At 42.8% G+C, this 19,995-nt stretch overlaps 1 protein-coding gene across 1 annotated transcript in view; it reads left to right on the top strand.

Annotated features, from left to right (window-relative positions):
• The window catches only part of LOC106568408 (chondroitin sulfate N-acetylgalactosaminyltransferase 1-like), a 62,884-nt gene extending 44,577 nt beyond the window's left edge, over positions 1–18,307 (top strand). The window contains exons 6-9 of the mRNA XM_045692520.1: positions 11,096–11,274; positions 11,434–11,528; positions 11,649–11,730; positions 15,922–18,307. Coding sequence (XP_045548476.1) covers positions 11,096–11,274; positions 11,434–11,528; positions 11,649–11,730; positions 15,922–16,217 — 652 coding nt within the window. The 3' untranslated portion in view covers positions 16,218–18,307. The remainder of the gene's footprint in view (positions 1–11,095; positions 11,275–11,433; positions 11,529–11,648; positions 11,731–15,921) is intronic.
• Positions 18,308–19,995: the final 1,688 nt, after the last annotated feature.

Genomic DNA, 19,995 nt, shown 5'->3' on the forward strand with positions numbered 1-19,995 from the left:
ACAGTAGACAGATAGGGGTCTTTGTAGTTTTGTTTGACATGGCAGCACTTTGGCCATGACCAAATCTGAAGGGGTCCGCTGGAAGAGAGAGAGAGAGAGAGACAGACAGACTGACCGACAGAGAGAGACAGACAGAGAGAGAGACAGAGGCAGTGAAGAGAGAGAAAGAAACAGACAGACAGAGAAAGAGATAGGTTTCCCTGTGGCTCAGTTGGTAGAGCATGGTGTGTGCAACACCAGGGTTGTGGGTTCGATTCCCACGGGGGGCCAGTACAAAAGAAAAATGAAATGAAAATGAAATGTATGTATTCACTACTGTAAGTCGCTCTGGATAAGAGCGTCTGCTAAATGACTAAAATGTAAAATGTAAATGTATAGTGAAGAGAGAGTGTGAGAGAGAGAGCGAGAGAGAGAGAGAGTTTGAGTTTTAAATCATCTTTATTGGGTCTGGGAACCCACAACACAATAAAAAATCATACAAAACCATGGTTACACATCAATTAAAAACACAACACCAAATCCTCCTCCACACTAACTAAACACAACAGACTCTGAATACCCCATATACTCATAAACAGATCAATATTGTTAACCAGTTTGTAATAGGCTGTCCCCGAATAACCTGTACTTTAGCCCAAATATAAACAGTTGGGAAGAGAGAACCTCTCCCAGAGCTGAGAACCAGCTAATGATCAGGTCAGTCATCCCAACCAACCTGGGATACTGTAAGAACAGATGTGCCCGTTTCAGACTCAGCACAGAATGGACACCCCTCCCCAACAAGGTGTACCAGATTGGTGGCTATGGCTCCATGTATTATCCTCCATTGTTGGTCAGCTGTCCTCTTTTCAATTGGCAGTTTGTGAAAAAGAGGCTCTTCAAAAAGCGATATCCCTGGTGGTGTGCCGGCCTTAAGGGAAATGACAAGAACTCTCCAAGCCTGCATAACAGACTCATAAAATGGAGTCAGGCCAGGCAAATCACCCCCCTCCAGCTTTAAGAGGAAAAGGTGCTTGTCTAAGCCCAAATAGTCCGCTCTCCTCATCACTGTGTAGGCTGTGTTGACCCAGCTAGAACCGTCACTGTACAGTCTCTGGGCTGCTTGAAGCCGGAAAGCCATGATCCTGGAAGAAATGTCCACCAGGCCTTGCCCATCCTCGTGCAGTGGCAGGTACAGGGCTGCAGCTTTAATCCAGTGTTGTCCAGACCAGAAGAAATTGACAAGGGTCCTCTGATGCTCTTTTATCTGACCCCCCGGTGGCTGTAAAATCATTAGTCTGTGCCACAGGGTAGAGGCAGCAAGATTTTTAGCTACCAGCACCCTTCCCCTATAAGACAGCTGGGGTAGCACCCATTTCCACCTTGACAGTCTGGCACACCCTTTCTCCACTACACCCTCCCAAAACACAACATCATTACACTTTAGATTTTAGTCATTTAGGAGACGCTCTTATCCAGAGCGACTTACAGTAGCGAATGCATACATTTTTATTTTTTTCGTACTGGCCCCCCGTGGGAATCAAACCCACAACCCTGGCGTTGCAAACACCATGCTCTACCAACTGAGCTACTTTACAACTTTACATTAAAATACCAGTAAGGTGATGACCTTCGTGGACAGGACAAGTGAATATCAACAGTAACAATATGGTGATCAGAGAAACCCACAGGAGTGATGTCACACCTTCCAACCCTACTACAGTAGTGATCAGATACATACAACCTGTCACACCTTCCAACCCTACCACAGTAGTGATCAGATACATACAACCTGTCTAACCTTCCAACCCTACTACAGTAGTGATCAGATACATACAACCTGTCTAACCTTCCAACCCTACCACAGTAGTGATCAGATACATACAACATGTCTCACCTTCCAACCCTACTACAGTAGAGATCAGATACATACAACCTGTCTAACCTTCCAACCCTACTACAGTAGTGATCAGATACATACAACCTGTCTCACCTTCCAACCCTACTACAGTAGTGATCAGATACATACAACATGTCTAACCTTCCAACCCTACTACAGTAGTGATCAGATACATACAACCTGTCTAACCTTCCAACCCTACTACAGTAGTGATCAGATACATACAACCTGTCTAACCTTCCAACCCTACTACAGTAGTGATCAGATACATACAACATGTCTAACCTTCCAACCCTACTACAGTAGTGATCAGATACATACAACCTGTCTAACCTTCCAACCCTACTACAGTAGTGATCAGATACATACAACCTGTCTAACCTTCCAACCCTACTACAGTAGTGATCAGATACATACAACCTGTCTAACCTTCCAACCCTACTACAGTAGTGATCAGATACATACAACATGTCTAACCTTCCAACCCTACTACAGTAGTGATCAGATACATACAACCTGTCTAACCTTCCAACCCTACTACAGTAGTGATCAGATACATACAACCTGTCTAACCTTTCTGCACTGACACCACCTTCATTAACTACTACAGTAGAGATCAGATACATACAACCTGTCTAACCTTGCTGCACTGACACCACCTTCATTAACTACTACAGTAGTGATCAGATACATACAACCTGTCTAACCTTGCTGCACTGACACCACCTTCATTAACTTTTAGCCATGTCTGCTGCCTAACTTTTGCATTCCTTACTCTCCACACATCAGAAAGCTCAAACTCAGTTAATAAACCAGACAGGCAAGTGGCTGACCACAGGTGAGGTTCTTCAGCAGTGTGGTCAACAGTCAAATCTACTGTACAATTCCAGTCCCCCCTTAAAACCCCTCTTAGTCACACTGTCTTCAGGTTTCCTTTATTTGATCAAATACAGCAATACGCTCTGTACCCTCATTAGGAGCATAAACATTCAAAACAACAAATAAAAACCCATAACATCCACCTTGACCAGTAAAACCCGTCCCTTGACAATCTCTGTTGTAGATACCACAGATACTAAGCCTGAGGAAAACAAAAGTGCCACCGCAGCACTGAAATTAGTACCATGACTGAGCATATGCTGCCCCTCACACCACATACCCCAGTCAACCTCATTAGCCTCATCACTATGTGTCTCCTGTAGAAAACTACATTAAGCCTTTTCTGTTGTATTACTTCTAATACCCAAGCCCTCTTATTCCTGTCCCTTCCTCCATTAATATTGAGAGAACCTACCCTTAGTATCTCCATATAGAAAAGAGAAAGGAAACCAAAGGAAACCAAAGAGAAAAACGACACCCTATGAGGCATGATCATCATCGTTATTTAAATTGTCTCTTAACCTGACCACGTTTCCCACTACCTTTTGCTGCTGTGACAGCAGCAACAAATTTCCTCAAGCGAAAATGCTTCTTCTCACTCAACTGGTCTAACCCCACCGTCTTCTGTAACATCACAGCTGACCTCACAAACTTATCAACATCAAAAATATCTACCAATTTCACAGATTTCCCAAAAGTCTGATCCAGGAACCCATTTACCTCATCTAGATTGTAAATTGAGTCATCGCCAGCTGCTATCATATCAAGAGCGATATCCATATCCTTCTCCTGATCCTCCTCAACTGAGGCCACAGACCCCTGACTCTTCTGCCACATCCCTCTCAACACTCCCCACTTGCACCCCATCACTCATACCATGCATCTCCTCCACTACCTGGGAGACTAGCCCCACCTGAACCCCCTCCTGTACCCCATTACTCATAGTGGGCATCTCCTCCACTACCTGGGAGACTAGCCCCACCTGAACCCCCTCCTGTACCCCATTACTCATAGTGGGCATCTCCTCCACTACCTGGGAGACTAGCCCCACCTGAACCCCCTCCTGTACCCCATTACTCATACCATGCATCTCCTCCACTACCTAGGAGACTAGCCCCACCTGAACCCCCTCCTGTACCCCATCACTCATACCATGCATCTCCTCCACTACCTGGGAGACTAGCCCCAACTGAACCCCCTCCTGTACCCCATTACTCGTAATGGGCATCTACACAGGCGTTACGAGGCCCACCTCTCCCTACATCAGTGGTCCCAGGCATTACGAGGACCACCTCTCCCTACATCAGTGGGCCCAGGCGTTACGAGGACCACCTCTCCCTACATCAGTGGGCCCAGGCGTTACGAGACCACCTCTCCCTACATCAGTGGGCCCAGGCGTTACGAGGACCACCTCTCTCTACATCAGTGGGCCCAGGCGTTACGAGGACCACCTCTCTCTACATCAGTGGGCCCAGGCGTTACGAGGACCACCTCTCCCTACATCAGTGGGCCCAGGCGTTATGAGGACCACCTCTCCCTACATCAGTGGGCCCAGGCGTTACGAGGACCACCTCTCCCTACATCAGTGGGCCCAGGCGTTACGAGGACCACCTGCGCCCCTCCCTCCGCCTTCTCCCTTCTCGGACAAGCATGTCGCTTATGAGCAACATCCCCACACTCAAAACACCGTTGACTACCCGGACTAGCATAAGCCATATACAGTCTGTTGTCATACTTGACTTTAAATGATATCTCCAAAGTCTGCTCCGGTGAGTCCAAAAACATAAACACCTGTCGCCGAAATGGCATAACCTGTTTCAAAGCCGGGTGTTTGTAAACCCAATGGGACAATCTTAATTGAACTTGTGAACTTCCCAAACCGCAATAACCCGCGCTCCAATAGCTCATTGGGAATAAACGGCGGTACATTTGAAATCGTTACCCTTGTTAACGGAGAAAAAAGCGGCGTAACTTGAATAAACATACCTTTAGGAAGTACGCCTTGCTCAACCATACGATCAACAAGGCGCTCTTCTTTAAGAAAAACCACCACCGCTTTATTCATCGGTGACGCATAAGCAACATTCTCATATCCTACCCTACCCTCCTACGACGACCAGAAACTCCTCCACAGTGACAGTAGCTTCAGTAACACACCTAAAGCCGTGCCGAAGTGACAGGGCCAAAACCAGGGTAATTTAGACACGAAAAACAATATACTTAATTCTACCACAACAACTAAATAAAAATAATGATAACCTTAATCATGCATAGGAAGAAAAAAAAGATAGCACCAAGAAAAGGAAACATGAAAGAAAAACCAAGATATCTAACTCTACACAACACTCGCACCAAACACTACCAGCATGCAGAGAGAGAGAGACAGACAGACAGACAGACAGACAGACAGACAGACAGACAGACAGACAGACAGACAGACAGACAGACAGACAGACAGACAGACAGACAGACAGACGCAGTGAAGAGAGAGAGAGACCGAGAAAGAGAGGGAGAGGGAGAGAGAGAGAGGGGGGAGCTGTCCCTGACCTGCACCAGATGGACATGCCCTTTAAAGCAAACAGGATCACAAAAGGAAATACCAGAGTCTTGGGGCTTCTTGAATCACTGCCTGGATCCTGAACTAAACCCACTCAAATCAAATCAAATTTTATTGGTCACATACACATGGTTAGCAGATGTTAATGCAAGTGTAGCGAAATGCTTGTGCTTCTAGTTCCGACCATGCAGTAATATCTAACAAGTAATCTAACAATTTCACAACAACTACCTTATACACACAAGTGTAAAGGAATGAATAAGAATATGTACAAATAAATATATGGATGAGCGATGGCCGAACGGCATAGGCAAGATGCAGTAGATGGTATAGTGTACAGTATATACATATGAGATGAGTAATGTATGGTATGTAAACATTATATAAAGTGGCATTGTTTAAAGTGACTAGTGATACATTTATTACATCCAATTTTTTATTATTAAAGTGGCTAGAGATTGAGTCAGTATGTTGGCAGCAGCCACTCAATGTTAGTGATGGCTGTTTAACAGTCTGATGGCCTTGAGATAGAAGCTGTTTTACAGTCTCTCGGTTCCAGCTTTGATGCACCTGTACAGACCTCACCTTCTGGATGATAACAGGGTGAACAGGCAGTGGCTCGGGTGGTTGTTGTCTTTGATTAGCTTTTTGGCCTTCCTGTGACATCGGTGGTGTAGGTGTCCTGGAGGACAGGTAGTTTGCCCCCGGTGATGCGTTGTGCAGAACTCCCTTCCCTCTGGAGAGCCTTACGGTTGTGGGCGGAGCAGTTGCCGTACCAGGTGGTGATACAGCCCGACAGGATGCTCTCGATTGTGCATCTGTAAAGGTTTGTGAGTGTTTTTGGTAACAAGCCAAATTTCTTCAGCCTCCTGAGTTTGAAGAGGCGCTGCTGCGCCTTCTTCACCACGCTGTCTGTGTGGGTGGACCATTTCAGTTTGTCCGTGATGTGTACGCCGAGGAACCTAAAACGTTCTACCTTCACTACTGTCCTGTCGATGTGGATAAGAGGGTGCTCCCTCTGCTGTTTCCTGAAGTCCACGATCATCTCCTTTGTTTTGTTGACGTTGAGTGTGAGGTTATTTTCCTGACACCACACTCCGAGGGCCCTCACCTCCTCCCTGTAGGCCGTCTCGTCGTTGTTGGTAATCAAGCCTACCACTGTAGAGTCGTCTGCAAACTTGATGATTGAGTAGGAGGCATGCATGGCCACGCAGTGATGGGTGAACAGGGAGTACAGGAGAGGGCTAAGAATGCACCCTTGTGGGGCCCCAGTGTTGAGGATATCAGTGGGGTGGAGATGTTGTTTCCTACCCTCACAACCTGGGGGCGGCCGGTCAGAAAGTCCTGGACCCAGTTGCACAGGGCGGAGTTGAGACCCAGGGCCTCAAGCTAAATGATAGAATGCTGAACTGTAATCGATGAACAGCATTCTTACATCGGTATTCCTCTTGTCCAGATGGGTTAGGGCAGTGTGCAGTGTGATTGCGATTGCGTCGTCTGTGGACCTATTGGGGCGTTAAGCAAATTGGAGTAGGTCTAGGGTGTCAGGTAGGGTGGAGGTGATATGATCCTTGACTAGTCTCTCAAAGCACTTCATGATGACGGAAGTGAGATAGTCATTTAGCTCAGTTACCTTAGCTTTCTTGGAAACAGGAACAATGGTGGCCCTCTTGAAGCATGTGGGAACAGCAGACTGGGATAGAGATTGATTGAATATGTCCGTAAACACACAGCCAGCTGGTCTGCGCATGCACTGAGGACGCGGCTAGGGATGCCGTCTGGGCCAGGAGCCTTGGGTTAACACATTTAAATGTTTTATTCACGTTGGCAGCGGTGAAGCAGGTTTTGGTAGCGGGCCGTGTCAGTGGCACTGTATTATCCTCAAAGCAAGCAAAGAAGTTGTTTAGTTTGTCTGGGAGCAAGACATCGGTGTCAGCGACGGGGCTGGTTTTCTTTTTGTAATCCGTGATTGACTGTAGACCCTGCCACATATGTTTCATGTCTGAGCCGTTGAATTGCATCTCTACTTTGTCTCTATACTAAAGCTTAGCTTGTTTGATTGCCTTGCGGAGGGAATAGCTACATTGTTTGCATTCGTTCATGTTTCCGGTCGCCTTGCCATGATTAAAAGCAGTGGTTCGCACTTTCAGTTTTGCGCGAATTCTACCATCAATCCACAGTTTCTGGTTGGGGAAGGTTTTAATAGTCACCGTGGTTACAACATCACCGATGCACTTGCTAATAAACTCGCTCACCGAATCAGCGTATACATCAATGTTGTTGTCTGAGGCTATGCGGAACATATCCCAGTCCACGTGATCGAAGAAAACTTGAAGCGTGGAATCAGATTGGTTGGACCAGCGTTGAACAGACCTGAGCACGGGCGTTTCCTGTTTTAGTTTCTGTCTATAGGCTGGGAGCAACAAAATGGAGTCGTGGTCAGATTTGCCGAAAGGAGGGCGAGGGAGGGCTTTGTATGCGTCGCAGAAGTTTGAGTAGCAATGATCCAGAATTTTGCCAGCCCGGGTCGCACATTCGATATGCTGATAAAATTTAGGGAGCCTTGTTTCAGATTAGCGTTGTTAAAATCCCCAGCTACAATAAATGCAGCCTCAGGATATGTGGTTTCCAGTTTACATAGAGTCCAATGAAGTTCTTTCTGGGCCGTTTCAGGACACTCCTACTCTCTCTTAATGTGATTGAAATAAAATCCTGATTGCCTGCTTTTAACTACTCCGAATCCCACAGAATTGCTGGCCCACATACATTGTGTGTGCTTATTTTTGTGGAAATTTGTGATTTGTAAGGTATTTATCCGATGCAAAACAACTCCCATGAGTCTTGGTGAACAATGTTTTTGTGTCCCAAGTTTTTGTGCACCTTGGAAAAACCACAGGCTGAGAATTCTGGTGGCAGCCCTTACAATGACATTCGGCTCTTTTCTGATAAGTTTTAGTACGAGTAAATGGTAGACGTGTGTGTGTGCAGTGTGTTTGCTTTTGCGTTTGTGTGTGTCTCTGTTTCTGTCTGTCTGTCTGTATTTGTCGGCCAGTCTGTATTTCTTGGTGCGCGTTAATGCTTTGGCTACACCAGCCAATTTGTGGGTGTATCTGTGTCTAAACAGGATTAAGTACAAGTATACTGGTCCTAAATCAATGTTTTCTTTCTGACAGCAGATATAAATTAGGCTCCGTACAGATTAATCTGAAATGAAACACCCAGCTCATCATTTCCAGAGCCAGAGTCCCCAGGGAGGCAACAGGAAGCCCTTCCATCTGGTTCAGCTGCTGCTAGGGAGATGGGAGGACTGCTCAGCACTGGGAAGAGCCTACAACCTGTAGAGTGTGAATGACAGCCAATGTCACCCTAGCCATAGCCTTATATTGATATACAGTACCAGTCAAAAGTTTGGACACACCTACTCATTCAAGGGTTTTTCTTTATTTTGACTATTTTCTACATTGTAGAATAATAGTGGAGACATCAAAACTATGAAATAACACATATGGAATCATGTAGTAACCAAAAAAGTGTTAAACAAATCAAAATATATTTTATATTTGAGATTCTTCGAAGTAGCCACCCTTTGCCTTGATGACAGCTTTGCACACTCTTGGCATTCTCTCAACCAGCTTCATGAGGTAGTCACCTGGAATACTTATACAGTGTAGGTAGGGATAAAGTGATAAGGCAAAGGGATAGATAATAAACAGTAACAGCAGCAGTGTATGTGTCAAAACAGTTATAGCAAAAAGGGGCAATGCGTATAGTCCATATAGCTATTGGTTAACTATGTAGCAGTCTTGGGACTAGAAGCTGTTCAGGGTCCTGTTGGTTCCAGATTTGGTTCAACTATGTCACAGATGACTAACAAGGTTCTCCTTTTAACTGGAAAAAGTTTGTGTTATGATCTATTATGGGCATGAATCTGTGATTATGTTCGTTTGAGAGCGTTTGTTAATAATGCATTAGCAATTTTATAGTGTTCACATCTCAAACGATTAATTGCGATGTTTTTTGGAGATTCTAGCTAATTCCCCCTAGTACAAGGCCCAAGGTTAGGAATGAATGTATAATTTATCCTGCTGGATCCTGCAGTGTGTGTGTGCGTGTGCGTGTATGTGTGGCAGACCTCAGTCTCTCCATGCGTCTCTCTCTATTTCTCTCTGTTGGTCTTGAACAGTTAGCAGGCTTGTGTTTGAGTTGAGCCCCCAAAGTGCCATTCAGTCGCTGACACAATCCAGCAGGGCAGTAATCCCTCACTAATACAGGAACTTCTGTCAGTGGATGTTTACCGTGGGTGGAGGAGGATAATGCCTAAAGGAGGCTGAGATGTTAAAACACATTTGCCACATTGACAGTGAGCAGCATATTAACAAACCTTATTTCTCATCACACACACCGGGGCTACGTCCCGACTGGCACCCTATTCCCTATATATTGCACTACTTTTGACCAGATCCCTAAGTAAGTGCCCTAGTCAAAAGTAGTGTAAGGAATGAAGGGAATAGGGATCCATTTGGGACACAACCATCATGTAGCCACTTTACAGCCTGATCTTATCAGTCCTGCTGCTGTCAGAGGGGAAATTAGGTTCACTACAATATGCTGGATAGTCTCTGTATGTGTGTGTGTGCGTGCGTACTGTAGTTAATGGTACAGTACAAAGACAGAGCTGTGTGTATTGTATGTAGTGCCTGTATCCAGGCTCAGCTGGGTCCTCTGCCCTCTCTGCTCTCATAACACCCATTAGACACTGATCAATTAATTAAGACTGTCCCATTCCCTCTACTAAGTTAACTCTGAACCAATTAAGCTAATTCACTTTTTGAGCAATTTCTTGAGGAGCCATTTCGGTTTCCCTCTTTCTGGTATCCATTGGGTTGGGTTTCTTTTTTCTCCTCTCTTGTCCTCTCCCTCTCCTTTCTTCTCTCTTTCTCTCCCTCCTCTCCTCAGAGGACCACAGCAGCAATAAGTTCTTAAAGGTCCAATACAGTCAGAAATGTGTGTGCAAGAGTGTGCAAAGGCAAAGGGTGGCTACTTTGAAGAATCTCAAATATAAATATATTTTGATTTGTTTAACACTTTTTTTGGTTGCTAGATGATTCCATATGTGTTATTTCATAGTTTTGATGTCTTCATTATTATTCTACAATGTAGAAAATAGTAAAAATAAAGAAAACTCCTGGAATGAGTAGGTGTGTCCAAACGTTTGACTGGTTCTATATATATTTCCACACTATGAGGTTTGAATAATACTGTGAAATTGTGCAAATAATGATAATGCCCTTTAGAGCTGTTTGAAAAGAACACCGGAAATTTCAGCCTGTTTTGGCGGGATGTAGTTTTGGCCTTCCATGGTGACATCACCAGGCGATAAATTAGTTAATAGACCAATATTAAAGACAGTTAATATTTTCCAGAGGGTGTCTGTGTTCCAAACCTCTCTGCCAATAACTGCTAGTTTTCAGTTTTCCCCTCCCCACTCAGAACACTCCCAGACAGTCCTAGCAACATTCTTGCTTGAGAAATGTATCTTTGCTAAGAAGCTATTTTTATTTTATTTTTGACTATTTTAATTGAAAACAATCACAGTAATGTACTTAATTATTACCCAGAAATGATTTGACATTGAAATAAAAACATCTGAATTGGATCTTTAAGCGTTATTGTGTTATCCTTGATGATTTTAAATACAGTGTATTCACGTGTAGCAGAAATGTGTTTTTCAATTGTCCACAAATCTACTGAATAAAATCTCTCCCTTTCCCACCTCACAGGGAGATCAACTTTAAGAACTTCACTCTGCTCCAGCTGAATGAGGAGTTCTCCCGGGGGCGTGGCCTGGATGTGGGCGCCAGGGCGTGGAAAGGAGGGAACGTTCTCCTTTTCTTCTGTGATGTCGACATCTACTTCACCGCTGACTTCCTCAACACCTGCCGACTCAACACTCAACCTGGTGAGTGAGGTTACTACACTTGACTGAACAAACCCACATCAGTGCTGTGTTCAGAGCGGGATGCTCTAACAACATGTTCAACTTTATTTAACATGGCTAATAAATACATTAGGAATCTTTTGATTTGTTTGATCACATTTGCATATCTTTCTTCCTTAGGTAAAAAGGTGTTCTATCCCGTTCTGTTCAGCCAGTACAACCCAACCCTGATTTACGGTAACCACGACCACATCCCTCCAGTGGAGCAGCAACTGGTAAGAAAGCTGTTTTCACTGATGTCCTCTTCAGAAAGGTTAAGAGATACCACATACATGGTACAACAGCATGTTTTCTCACATTACATTTGCCTCTTCTTTATTGCTCTGGTTTAATAGGTCATTAAAAAGGATACAGGATTCTGGAGAGACTTTGGCTTCGGAATGACATGCCAATACCGATCAGATTTCATCAACATAGGTAAAGATCGTGTTACCTCATCGCTGGTCAATTATGCCTTCATATTAATGGTAATGCAAATTGTGCTAAGAGAAACATATACAGTGCATTCGGAAAGTATTCAGATTCAGATTATTTTGTTACGTTACAGCTTTATTCTAAAATTGATGAAATTGTTTTTCCCTCATCAATCTACACACAATACCCCATAATGACAAAGCAAAAACAGTTTTTTAAAAATATTACGTTTACATAAGTATTCAGACCCTTCGGCAGCGATTACAGCCTTGAGTCTTCTTGGGTATGATGTTACAAGCTTGGCACACCTGTATTTGGGGACTTTCTTGCATTCTTCTCTGCAGATCCTCTCAAGCGTGTCAGGTTGGATGCGTTGCTGCACAGCTATTTTCAGGTCTCTGTAGAGATGCTCGATCAGGTTCAAGTCCGTGCTCTGGCTGGGCCACTCAAGGACATTCAGACTTGTCCCGAAGCCACTCCTGCGTTGTCTTGGATGTGTGCTTAGGGTCATTGTCCAGTTGGAAGGTGAACCTTCGCCCCAGTCTGACGTCCTGAGCACCCGGAGCAGGTTTTCATCAAGGGTCTCTCTGTACTTTGCTCCGTTCATCTTTCCCTCGATCCTGACTAGTCTCCCAGTCCCTGCCTCTGAAAAACATCCCCAGAGCATGATGCTGCCACCATCATGCTTCACCGTAGGGATGGTGCCAGGTTTCCTCCGGACGTGACGCTTGGCATTCAGGCCAAAGAGTGCAATCTTGGTTTCATCAGACCAGAGAATCTTGTTTCTTATGGTCTGAGAGTCTTTAGGTGCCTTTTGGCAAACTCAAAGTACCTTTTACTGAGGAGTGGCTTTCGTCTGGCCGCTCTACCATAAAGGCCTGTTTGGTGTAGTGCTGCAGAGATGGTTGTCCTTCTGGAAGGTTCTCCCATCTCCACGGAGGAACTCTGGAGCTCTGTCATTGTGACCATCGGTTCTTGGTCATCTCCCTGACCAAGGCCCTTCTCCCCCGATTGCTCAGTTTGGCCGAGTGACCAGCTCTTGGAAGTGTCTTGGTGGTTCCAAACTTCTTCCATTTAAGAATGATGGAGGCCACTGTCTTGTTGGGGACCTTCAAGCTGCAAAATTTTTTTGGTACCCTTCTCCAGATCTGTGCCTCAACACAATCCTGTATCGAAGCTCTACGGATAATTTCTTCGACCTCATGACTTTGTTTTTGCTCTGACATTCACTGTCAACTGTGAGACCGTATATAGACGTGTGTGCATTTCCAAATCATGTCCAATCAATTTAATTTACTACAAATGGACTCCAATCAAGTTGTAGAAACATCTCAGGGATGATCAATGGAAAAGAGTCTCATAGCAAAGGGTCTGAATACTTTCGTAAATAAGGTATGTGTTTTTATAAAAAAAAAAAAAAAATTGCAAAAAGTTCTCAACCTGTTTTCACTTTGCAATTATGGGGTATTGTGTGTAGATTGATGAGGAAAATGTTTTATTTAATCCATTTTAGAATAAGGCTGTAACGTAACAAAGTGGGGAAAAAGGGAAGGGTTCTGAATACTTTCCGAACGCCCTGTATTTCCATTCATATCCAAACCACCAGCAATATCATTATGGATTCAGGTATATTGGCTCTCCAGAGAGGTTTTGCCTCAACACGATTTTCCACCTCAGTTGAGACCATTAGATGAAATCAGAGGCTATAAACTATGGTGGGAATAAGGACCGTCTCTGTCTCAGTGTCTGGCTGTCCCAAATGGCACCCTATTCCCTTTATAGTGCACTCTTTTTTTTTTACCAGGGCCCATAGGGAGTAGTGCACTATATAAGGAATAGTGTGTAATTTGGGACGCAGATACTGTCCAGAGACGGTCCTTATTCCCAACATAAATCATTGATATTACTGCGGAGGGAGACAGAGGTACAGCAACTGTCTGACCTTAGGCTCTCAGGAGAGAGATACATTATATCACTGTCCACCTCATGATCTAAAACTACCTATAATATATGTACATAAAATAGTCCTTGCAACTCTTTGGCTGAGTGATTTCAGATTAGATGTGAATAGTAAATAAATAATTGATCCATGTGTTGAGATTTTCACCCAAAGTAGAGACAGAGAGACAGACAGACAGACAGACAGACAGACAGACAGACAGAAAGAAAGAAAGAAAGAAAGAAAGAAAGAAAGAAAGAAAGAAAGAAAGAAAGAAAGAAAGAAAGAAAGAAAGAAAGAAAGAAAGAAAGAAAGAAAGAAAGAAAGAAAGAAAGAAAGAAAGAAAGAAAGAAAGAAAGAAAGAAAGAAAAAGAGGGTTGGGGGGAAGAAGGGAGGAAAATAAACAATTTGCTTCTCCCAGTGAGATGAAGAGAAGAGACAGAGTGAGTTCAAACAGAGAGGATATATTTAGGACCCAGCATACAAACAATCGCTGATTATCGTTCTCAAAACTTGTCGTTGCACATCTCACATTACAAGAGCATTGCAGATTTTGTGCCGATAAAATCAAACCTGTTTCAAAATATCAGGACGCCTGGGAAGGCTCAAAGACGGGATCAGTAGCCCTCAGATTGCGTTTCAAGACCCGTTCACGTTAAACGAGCGTTGGTAACAGCCGCACATCCCGAGTAGGCAATGACATGGGAATTTTGTCTCCGATCTCAAAAACTTGTCTGGGACAGCTAAATCAGATCAAAAGTAGTGTACGCCAGGCTTTAGTTGTTTATTTTCTGATTACAAAAACTAGATTTGATGTCTTTAGTGTCTGAAACTTTCAAATCAAATCACATTTTATTTGTCACATGCGCCGAATACAACAGGTGCAGACCCTCATTACCAAAACCTAGTGAAAGTGACAAACTGACACGTTTTCATTTTCATCAAAAACTATTTTATATCGATGGAGCGCATTTGATTTTACGGTCTGCACATACGCAGTTCGGCGCTACACGACCATTAGACCCGACGACGTGTTTCTGCACATGCACATTGCTAGCTAACAAGACCATGACATCGCCCCCTAAGTGTGATCCGGGACCCGACGACTTGTTTCTGTGCATGAGCTTAGCTAGCTAATGTCAACATGACATCGCCTAAAAGTGTGATCGGGGATTTCTATTGGATAAGCAGTTTTTGTCTATGGTTGAGCACTGAGCAGTCTGCAGTCAGAGAAAAAGGAAAAAAACACACTCCTGCATAAATAAACAAAACATGATTATTTGTGTCACCTAGGGCATGAGGAGGATGTAGTCCAGATAGTTTGAAAGAACTGACGTCAGCATCTTATTTCCTCTGAAAGTCGTGTTTGGCAGAGATACTCTATAACAAGATGGTCTTGTCTCCGCACTAACAATGGGAGTCGCTGTCACAAACGTGGAAAGGCAGGCGGGAGGAGGTGAGATCAGATGCGAACATTCTAGCCAATGAGAGGGCAAATATGCATTTGAACAACAGTTTTTCTCAAAGTTGCTGAGATGCCACGTGCATCCACTTATATCTGTACATTCCTAACAACCTAAACATTTCCTAACTTCTACTCGATCAAATAAGCCTCAGTTAACAAATTAGAAATAAAAAAAGTTGTTGACCAAATCTGACCCTCTCTCATAGATTCTCACTTGGTCTGCTTATTGCTAATTTCTCGCATGGACAGAGCCTCTCGCTTTACCTCTTCCTCTCTGAGTTAGGGCTTGTTCTGAGGTTCTATCCCAATAGCTCATCACTCCTCTGCTGTCATAAATCAAATCAAAGTTTATTTGTCACGCGGTCCAAATACAACAGGTGTAGACCTTACAGTGAAATAGCAACAGACCCCAGACATTATGCATGTAGAACAGATCACAACAAACCGGATATGTGTTTGCATTAACATATTAATTTAACAAGCTGTCATCATGACAAAAGCATAACCCTGCCATCAGGATTTGACCTCTGACCCCTGTTTGACCTGATCAATCAATCAGGGGCATAGTTCAGTGGGCAAATGTTGTGCAATGTTGCAAATAGAAATGTAATGAATAGAGCCGGCATAATTTATTTTACTACATTCTACATTTAAGAGAGGCTTAATTGTTTTTCCACATAACATATTTCTATATGAACCCTCCACAACGTCCTACTGAACGCACCCCTGATCTCCCTCCTCTGTTATATATGTGCAGTGAGTTGATGAGTTCATGTTGTCCCTCCTCCAGGTGGTTTCGACGTGGACATCAAAGGCTGGGGCGGCGAGGACGTGCACCTTTACAGGAAGTACCTTCACAGCAACCTGCTGGTGGTGCGGTCCCCGTCTAGGGGCCTCTTCCACCTGTGGCATGAGAAGCGCTGCGCGGATGAGCTGCCCCCGGAACAGTACAGGATGTGCATGCAGTCCAAGGCCATGAACGAGGCCTCGCACGGCCAGCTGGGCATGCTCTTCTTCCGACATGAGATCGAGGCACACCTGCACAAGCAGAAACCCCAGAGGCCAAACCCTGCCAAGAAGACATGATGAAGACATGATGAGGGAGTCACACAGGACTCTAGACTACAGGAGGAGGGCATGACAGTATGGCAGTCAGAGACAGTGAGGGGGAAACAACAACAGAACAGAGATCTATTGTTATGAACTGATGACAACAATACTGACTCACTACGGAGGAAAAACACTCCATTTTATCCTCCGATGGCAAAACGGACATACAAAACACACCTAAGGCACCTGTCATATCTTGAAGAAGTGAGAGCACTGTAAAAACAACAGTGAGAGTTAAATGGAGCAGCAGAAAGACTTGACTGCTCCTCTGTATTTTGTTTAAAATCATGTTCCTCGTGTTGACTGACTGACAGCTGGTTTTGAGAATCAGGATGTGGCATCTGCTGGTATTTCTTGAAAGCTAGATAAAGACTAGAACTAGATTTTCATGTAGCCTATTAGAGACACCTTGTGGACTGGAAGAGAACAGCATGACTGTGAATGGAACGAGGATACTCCAAATCAAGTCATGTCAGCTGGTTACGTGACTCTCCTCAGAACTGATGATCAATCAATACATTAAAACAGGCATTACTGAGGGTTATGTAGAGAGACAATGACTACAATGGAGGGACATGGAAGCTATTAAATATTCATTATTTCTCAAGCTCCACAGAATCATTATACAGATGTAGTAACCTAATTTGATCACTCCTTTGTTGCTGATCATTTTCCTGCACTCAGCAAATGCATATGAGCTTTGTGAGTTACATAAATTCACAGAAACTCTAGCCCTATTTACACCTGGTGCTAACATGGGTCCTTTGTGCACAATCAGAATGTGGACAAAATCAGGACAAATTACTCAAGTTAGAACCAGGTATAAACGAGGTTAATACACAGTTATATTAACAGTATTGCACTTTTCATGTAGCCTACTTTTGGCCAGTTGATAGCCAAACCACCGATCAAGCAACATTATGGACTGAACATTGCTGCAGGATTATTTTGCTGTGACAACACAGGTCAAATTAAGATCCTACATCTATAGTGCTCTGCTTTTTCATGAGTTTAACTAATCCTACAAGTGCTTTTATGTGCTTTTTTTATCATCAAGAAACAAAACAGTGTAGTTTGATGGGTGTCGTTTGAAGGGTGAAAATAAATATATTTCATACATATTTCTTAATGTTGTGATATTAAGAGATAATTTGACTATTCGAGATAGTCTTTGTTTTGTTTTGTGTATGGTCTAACTGTGCAAATAATATATTATAATAGATAGAATACACTTCGATTCCATAATTCAGTTATAAACGCAGTGTTAAAATGGTAGAACGGTCTTCACACTCTATCAGAACTTTTATTCTTAGAAAAAATAAAAAGCCTTGCTCCAAAAATTCTTATATATTATTTAACAATGTTGTTATTTGTATTGATAATATGCCTACTCTTCCTTAGAAGCTTAAATGACGATGGCTTGACACAAGTCTAAATGACCCAAAGGAAGTTTAGAGGTAGTAGAATGCTTCCATGTCTATAGAGCAGTATAAGCTAGGTATGGGTCAGTATAGGCAGTCCATCCACAGAGCAATATAGGCCAGGGAATAGGAAGGTTAAGAAAAGGCCAGTATGAAAGTGTACATTTAAGACAATCTGAAATGGTTAGAAATGTAAAGTTAGTGGCGAGGTGCCTCTGATATTTGAAAGTGACACATGGTTTTTATGTTATCCAGGTGGATTTCTACTGAGAGTTTTTCTTAGAGATGTAGCCTATCGATGGCTAAGCGCAGTATTATAGATGAACACATTTTTACAGGCTTGACATTCACAGCAAGTGACAATGACTTTATGCCATTTCACTTATTTGTTTTAAATGTCAGCTCTCAACATTTTGTGTTAACTGTATATTGAGGTGTTTGATTACATTCCTCATGAGTATTTCAATCCCATGGCAGTAGTGGACTGTTTCACATGGAATAACTTATATTAACCTACATTTGTGTTGGATCACCAAAGCCTGTAAACAGAGTAAAGAAGACACACTTTTTAATGAATGTTTATTTTTTTTATTGTTTCATGAAAGGATACTTCTTTCTGTTAATAATAAATATAACTTTCCTGATGATGTTCTTGATTGATTCTCAATGCATACCATTTTTTCCTTCAAATTATTCTGTTTAAAGTTTTGCCTTCAGTTGAAATGCCCTTTTATTCATTTTGAGACCATTGTAATAGTTTAAAATTAAGAAAATAAGTCCTTTTCTGGTCTGATGCTTCTTCCCAGATGTTATTTGACTCTTGCAAAAACTGCAGTAGTCTGGAATCTACTTTATTTTACTCTGCTCTAGACTGTACTCTTAGAAAAAATGGTTATTTGGGGTTCTACGTACATAGAACCTTTTGGAACTTCTTAGGGCTAGGCGTCACGCCAGCGGGACACCTGTCGACAACTTCCGGTGAAATTGGAGGGCACGCAATTCAAATAAATAATCATAAACATTATGGATATTAAACATCTTGGTACATACAAGTATCTTATATCAGTTAAAAGCTTAAATTCTTGTTAATCTAACTGCATTGTCCGATTTACAATAGGCTTTACGGCGAAAGCATGCCATGCGATTGTTTGAGGACGGCGCCCCACATCAAAATATTTTTCGACCAGCACAGGCTTCATAAAATCACAAATAGCAATTAAATATTCACTTACATTTTGAAAATGTTCCTCTGATTTGCAATCCAAAGGGTCCCAGCTACAACATGCATGGTTGTTTTGTTAGATAAAATCCTTCATTATATCCCAAAAAGTCAGTTAGGTAGGCGCCATCGATTTGAGTAATCCACTCGTTCAATGTGCAGAGAAAGGAATCCAAAAAGCTACCGCTAAATTTGTTAAAACAAGTTAAAATACGATTCTATGTAATCCTCAGGTACCCTAAAATGTAATTAAACTATAATATTTCACACGGAAAGAAGTATGTTCAATATGAAAGTAAAATTAGCAGGTGCGTGTCCTCTTCGTCTCGCACGCACCGACTGATTTCCAACTCTGACTCCCAGTACCAAAAATTCAAAGTTCTTCCTCGTTTGGGAAGAAACAAGCCTGACACCTTGAAAAAAGACTGTTGACATCTAGTGGAAGCCATAGGAATTGCAATCTGGGAGCTGGAATTGCATATGCCCCATAGCCTTCCATTGTAAGAGCATGGGCTCTCAACAAAAAAAAAGATTCTGGTTGGTTTTTCTTTGGATTTTCTCCTACCATATCAATTATGTTATAGTCTCATACATTATTTTAACATTTCTACAAACTTCAAAGTGTTTTCTATCCAATGGTACCAGTTACAGTTGGGGAAAAAAGTATTGGATCCCATGCTGATTTTGTACGTTTGCCCACTTACAAAGAAATTATCAGTCTATAACTTTAATGGTAGGTTTATTTGAACAGTGAGAGACAGAATAACAACAAAAAAATCCTGAAAAATTCATGTCAAAAATTTTATAAAATGATTTGCATTTTAATGAGGGAAATAAGTATTTGACCCCTCTGCAAAACATGACTTAGTACTTGGTGGCAAAACCCTTGTTGGCAATCACAGAGGTCAGACGTTTCTTGTAGTTAGCCACCAGGTTTGCACACATCTCAGGAGGGATTTTGTCCCACTCCTCTTTGCAGATCTTCTCCAAGTCATTAAGGTTTCGAGGCTGACGTTTGGCAACTCGAACCTTCAGCTCCCTCCACAGATTTTCTATGGAATTAAGGTCTGGAGACTGGCTAGGCCACTCCAGGACCCATCCACGACCCATTTTC

Source organism: Salmo salar, chromosome ssa13, assembly GCF_905237065.1.
Source record: "Salmo salar chromosome ssa13, Ssal_v3.1, whole genome shotgun sequence".
NCBI classification, from domain to species: domain Eukaryota; kingdom Metazoa; phylum Chordata; class Actinopteri; order Salmoniformes; family Salmonidae; genus Salmo; species Salmo salar.